Raw genomic sequence first — 6,216 nt, 5'->3', positions numbered from 1 at the left:
CCCTATATGGGATCCGAACCTGTGGCCTTGGTGTTATCAGCACCACACCCTCCCGAGTGAGCCACGGGCTGGCCCAGTATTTAATATTTTTAAAAACCGCAGAAGATTACCATATTTGCACCTGCCTCTTCATGCTAGAAAATCACCAACTCCTTGCATAATTATCATCCACAATGCTGTGTGACTTCCTCAGACATCACAGGCGAGGTTGTTTCAGCTAGGGAGTCCAGGTTTACAGGAAATGCTCAAGATTTTGTTATTGGGGGGCCAGACTAGACAGAGTGGCTGTGCTATTTTTGTATTATGTGAAGGCACAAAGTATTTCTATCTCGCCGACTGTGGAAAGCAATCTGCACGCACATCATTGACTACAGGAGCTGAGCGGAGCAGCCGTTCCCACATGGTGAATCACGTGTTTACATTTCCACCCATTTCTCTCATTACAATATCATTTTGGGCCCTTCAAAGACTTGATTAAAATTAGTATCACTACTAAGGGAACACTCTTTCCTTCTACTCAGGTCAGGAAATTCATGGAGTGGAAAGGAAAAGTGGCTTCAATGAAGGTGACACCTGTCATTTCACATTAAAGAAGGTAAGAGACTAAATCGCACCATGGTTGCTGAATTCTGGCTCTTTCAGCTTTTTTCTTATCCCTGAAGGCCCTCTGAGACGTGAGTCATTACACCTGCTGATCTTAATGAGTAAAAGAATGTCCTGAAACATTGTTACTCTTGGTGCTTCTTCTCCTCCCTGTGACTCTCTCCTCATTAAAGAGGCTGAGTTTGGGGTGAGCAGAGGGGCAGTCTTGGCTTTGACTTCTAAGCCAGGGTCTTAAAACCCATGCCCAAGACAGTTTCCAAAGTTGAGGCTCTTATTCACAAGCACCCGCCATTCTGAGCAGGGCAACAAGTGTACTGAAATCTCACAACAGACTCAGAGCAAAAGGATCACACACACATGCAGGCATGCACATGCACACACGTGCACACCCACACACATGCATGTGCCCACACGCACATACACATGCATACACACAAGCACATGCATGTGCATAAATGCATGCACATGGACACACAAGCACACCCCCACACAGCTGCATGCATGCGCAAACCCACATGCATACGCAAACCCCCACACGTGCATGTGCACACATGTGAGAACACCCACAGAGCCTTGGCAGAGCATGTACTTAGCCTGTCTTTCCACCCCTCCAAGAGGAGAGAGGGACCTTCCAAGTGGGGCTGGGGCCTGTTCTTCCAAGAAGCCCTGACTCTGACCTGGCTCCTGTCCTGATCGCCTGGAGCCTCTGAGATGCCCCTGCCATTTTCACTCATTGATTGAACAAATAGTTGCGGAACATATATTTCGTGCCTTCCAGAACAGAGACCGCGTGGGCCTTGGGTCCCTGACACGCACATGAAAGAACAGATCCTCTGCTTGCTCTGAGGTGATGCTAAGGGGCACGCTACCCTCCTGTCGTGCTGGCTGGCCCTCACGCTGCCACTTAGTTAGGAGGGAGACTTGGAGGGGACTGCCTTGGGCTGAGCTGCGTCCCCTCAAAGCTCACCTGCTGGAGCCCCAACACCCAGGACCTCAAAATGGTACTATATTTGGAGACAGGGCCTTTGAAGAGGTAACTGAGTTAAAATGAAGTTGCATAGGTGTCCTCTTCCAATATGTCCTGCATCATAAAAAGGGGAAACTTGGAGGTAGACACACACACAGGGAGACCACCACGGGAACACAGAGACGCTGTCTGCAGGCCAAGGAGGCCTCAAGAAGAACCAGCCCTACAACACCTGGGTCTCAGACCTCCAGCCTCCAGAGCTCTGAGACAGGAAGCTTCTGTTGTCTAAGCCTCCAGGCTGTGGTGCTTTGTTATAACAGCCCCAGCAAACCAATACAGGCCCCAACCCCAGCCCTTCAAAACTCTCATCTCATGACACACACTGATGTTCCCTGAGCATTCGGAAGCCCACCTTGTTTTAGTGTCTGTGCCTCTGCCAGAGACTTCATGGCTCCCACCATCCTACTGCGGGTGGGAGGTCTCCAACAGGGTGGGGTGGGTGGGATGTGTAGACTTCGGCTTTGGGAGAGCTGGTCTTTCTGTCCCGCTGATTCTTCTGAGGGCTATCTGTTAGGGTGCCTGTGTACCCATAAGCCAGTGACCCTTTTCTTTGGACAGTTTCTTTCCTCTTGCCCTCCTGTCTATGACACTAAAGTCTCATTGACCACGTTAATACTAGGGGTCCCTTTCCCAGACATTGCTTACTGGACCAGGGACAGAAACTGACTCTAGCCAACTTTTCTCAGTCCTGGAATTACCCATTAGTACGGAGTGCAAGCTGAGCCTTTACCTATGGCTAGGCCTGAAAGTAAATTTGGAGCAGAAGGGTATCAGTTTTCCCAGGTGGGCCAGAGGAAGAGAGAAAACCACCTGCCTGAGGGAGAAGCAAAGCAGGTGTCCCAAGAGTAGGGGAGCATGCACGGGGAGGTGGCCAGGTCCTTGGCTGGTCCCTCCTGAGGCCACTACGTCTCTGCGTCCCACTACGATGTCCTCCTGGCTTTCCTTGCACTAGCTGGGCTGCTCTCTCTGAACCTGCGACCAAATCTCTAACCTACCTCCATCTCTTCATGTGGCCGAATACCTCCAAATACTAATTTTATAGCTGAAAGCTATTTTCATAATCCAGAACCATTTATCTATTTCTTAATGCAAGCATAGGAATGCTGATTTCTTTTTTGTTGGAAATAAATGTAATAGCTAAGTGTACATGCTCTGTAGTAAGCCAGACATGAATTCAAGTCCCAGAGCTGCCACATCCTTTTAACCTCAGGATAATTCAACAGTGCATGCGGTTCTCCAATCTCCTAAAGAACACCATTTCATCCAGTTTTTTAATTGAGAAATGAGAAAGATGGCTATAACATTCCCAAGGCACAATGCTGCATAGCTTTTTTCTCTTTCTAAATAAACACCAGTTTACATTTGGTATAAACACTCATCCTTTTTTGGCTTTCCAATTCTTCCCACTTATGCCCTTCCCCACCTTATGCCTCTTACCAATAGGGCCGAGGACAGGCAATCCGCTGGGAAGTCACTTTGCAGATAAGGAGACAGTTACAGGGACATTGAACATATTTTTTCCCTGGAGGTGCATTCTTGATTGGCTAGAGAATAATGGGGACATCAACAAGCAAATCCCCTGTCCCAATCCCTTCCACTTCCCTCCAAAAACGCTTTCTGAGGAGAGATCAGAAAGATAATGTACAAGGGGCCAGCCCACGGCTCACTCGGGAGAGTGTGGTGCTGATAACACCAAGGCCTCATGTTCGGATCCTATATAGGGATGGCCAGTTAGCTCACTGGGTGAGTGTGGTGCTGACAACACCAAGTCAAGGGTTAAGATCCCCTTACTGGTCATCTTTTTTTTTAAAAAAAGAAAGATAATGTACAAGCCAGGAAGGAGAAATAAAAAACAGACATATATCATGAGATTTGCATAAGACGTAAGTATCCAAGATAGGTAAAAAGGTGACAATGATGAACATTAGCTTTGGTGAATGGCTTCTGGGAAAATGGCTGTGTGAGACTCCTGGAACTGAAACCTGGGTCTCATGAAGGGCACGTGGCTAATGCCTGATGATCAGGGTCTAGAATCAAAAGATCAAAAAGAGGATCCAGGAACAAGGCCCATTTCGTAGATATATATGTAACTCACAGTGGCTTCATTGCAGACACCACATTTGACTACATGCTGATGCATCTTGCCTTCCACATTGATGAGAGACTGGCAGACTCGGCAGGTGATCATGGGGGCACTCCCACTGTCCGGGCTGGTGAGGGGTGAGTAAGGGGGCGGGTCCTCCCCAGGCAACACTGCTGGATGCCCTTCGGGGAAGGGGGGAAATGCTGGAGAGGAAGCAGATAAAAAGAAGGTCTGGGATCACTTGCAGACACCACCCCCACGGATGCTGCACAGGAGTAGGGACCTCCTTCTGATTCTCGACCCTTCTGATCAAGCTCGGCGTGCTTCTCATAACCGGCTCTCGATCAGCTTTCCCACGACCCTCTTCGGTTCCCAGGCTCTGGAAGCGATTGCGGAGGGACGGAAACCTCACCCCGTCACAGGTGCAACAGTCCCGCACCTGGCGCTTGAGTCCCGCCTCCGCCCTCGGCCCCACCCACTCCCCGCCTCTCAGAGTACCCCGGGAACTCCTCGGACCCGCCCCAGCTTACCCTGGGGTGGGGCATGTTTACCGGCTCCATAAGGTGGTGCAGAGTGGGTCTGGCCTCCCCCGGGCCCAGCCCCGCTCCCTCCCGGTCCCACGGAACCGTTGCCACCAGCGCCACCGTCGATGGGCTCGGACAGCAGCGGGGAACGCTCCCCATCTGCCGCCATGGCCGTCACCGCCGCCTCCCGCTCCGGTCAGCGATCGGGCTTCCTCCGCCGCTACCGTCGCCGCAGCCACAGCCGCCGCCGCTACCGGGTCCTCAGGGCGCTTGCGCGCCGGGCGCCCAGCTCACTCTGCAACCAGTGGCCTGCCCCGCCCCGTCCGTCCCGCAGCACGTGATAGGCTATCCCCGCCCCGCCGTGCTGTTATTTGTGGAAATAAACCAATTCCTGGTTCCGTGAAGGCAGCTCTGCCTTTCCACTGGGGAGCGTCATGCCAGCGTCAACTGTCACATGATCTGCCGCTGGGCTTGCAAAATCTGCATGTGACTAGAGGTCCTGCGAGCCATTGGAAGCGTGGCCCATCGCGCTACCTCCAGACCAGGAGGTAGGACTAGGCGGCTTCTGCTCACTGGTCATGTGTTTCAGGAAGTGGCGCGGCCTCAATTATGTGCCACCTGACGCGGAATCTGCTCCTCACTGGGCCAAAGACACCATTAAAGACTTTGCTCTCACTTTACGTTGTAAGTGGCCTCCCATTGGTTGGTGACTTCTCTTCCCTTGTCTTGTGATCTTTGGGGCCCAAATTCGTTTGCCCAAATTTAGCGCCAGAACGTAGGGGGCATGGCTTACGCATTTTAATTGGGAGGGCAATGAAAGTGTACGAGGCTTTGGGCTGTTCTGAGCAGCGGGAGAAGAGACGGTAGGCAACAGTAGGCAACGTTAGCCACTCAAAGAAACACATTTAAAAAGAAAGGGCAAAAAAAATATAGATAAATAAACAGAAACTCAGGGTAATGATGTGCCAGGAGGAAGTAGATTAAGAAGTTAAGATTATCACCACAGCCTTTCTTCCTGGAGTCACTTCTGGGACAGGACTGGATTCTCCAGGAAGCTGTCCCTTCAGACTCCACCCCTGACCAAATTGTGAGATTATGAGTGTCTCATCTCATTGTTTTGCTCAATTTTATGACCAATTGGTTTATTGAATTAACCAATCAAACATAAGGGTATTTTAATCACCTTGTTTGGCAGATGGGACAGTCTGTAAACTTGTCTCAACTTTGCTCGCAGCAAAGGGCAGAGCCTGGCTAGCCCTCTTTGCCTACCAGCAGTCTCACCTGGTCTTTAGGGGAGCCCGAACCACACCTAAGTTTTCCTCAGGTCATAGCCCAAATTGTGACTACCTTAAATATGTGAAGCAACAGGGAGTTAAAAAAAACAATGCACTCTGAGGACCATGACCAGTTTGGATACAAGCCTCTCCACTAAGCCTAACATTGAAGAAAGTGCAATGAGCCCCAAATATTTAATAACAAAGAAACTGCTGCTGTCCCAGCACTTGTGGCTCTCACAGGGGCTGGAGACTTCACCTAGGTCCTGGTTTTTAGACACAGTTTTCCCAGACCAGCTTCTGCTTAGAAGCTAGAATCCTTCCACCAATTAGGTCTCCAGATAAAAGCCCCCAAGCAGATACTTTAAGAACAAAGGAAACTCTGGATTCAAAATGGGGAAGAGGTTGTAGCTCTACAGGAGGAGGCCAGTCTGCTGCTCTTTCTGCTGTTTCTGGCACACAGATGCTCAAGCATTCATTCTGGGGTTGGAGTAGGTTTTGTTATTTGCATCCTGGTTATACATAACATTCCTCAAACTGTCCTTTTATGATTCCTACACCCTCGCCAAAGTCATATTTGATGTTCATTTCAATCTGGTTTTTTGGGCTGGCCCGTGGCTCACTTGGGAGAGTGTGGTGCTGATAACACCAAGGCCATGGGTTCGGATCACTATATAGAGATGGCCGGTTCGCTTGCTGGCTGAG

General features: G+C 50.2%; 1 protein-coding gene across 1 annotated transcript in view; it reads right to left on the bottom strand.

The window, feature by feature from the left end:
• The window catches only part of TMEM55B (transmembrane protein 55B), a 7,741-nt gene extending 2,835 nt beyond the window's left edge, over positions 1–4,906 (bottom strand). Inside the window, exons 1-2 of the mRNA XM_008589623.1 lie at positions 4,265–4,906; positions 3,726–3,916 (exon numbers count right to left, since the gene is read on the bottom strand). Of these exons, the coding sequence (XP_008587845.1) occupies positions 3,726–3,916; positions 4,265–4,406 (333 nt within the window). The 5' untranslated portion in view covers positions 4,407–4,906. The remainder of the gene's footprint in view (positions 1–3,725; positions 3,917–4,264) is intronic.
• Between the last annotated feature and the right edge of the window lie 1,310 nt (positions 4,907–6,216).

This window comes from Galeopterus variegatus, unplaced genomic scaffold (genome assembly GCF_000696425.1).
Source record: "Galeopterus variegatus unplaced genomic scaffold, G_variegatus-3.0.2 Scaffold5559, whole genome shotgun sequence".
NCBI lineage: Eukaryota > Metazoa > Chordata > Mammalia > Dermoptera > Cynocephalidae > Galeopterus > Galeopterus variegatus.
The sequence above is the reverse complement of the archived record's forward strand: the minus strand, read 5'-3'. Positions and strand labels throughout refer to the sequence as shown.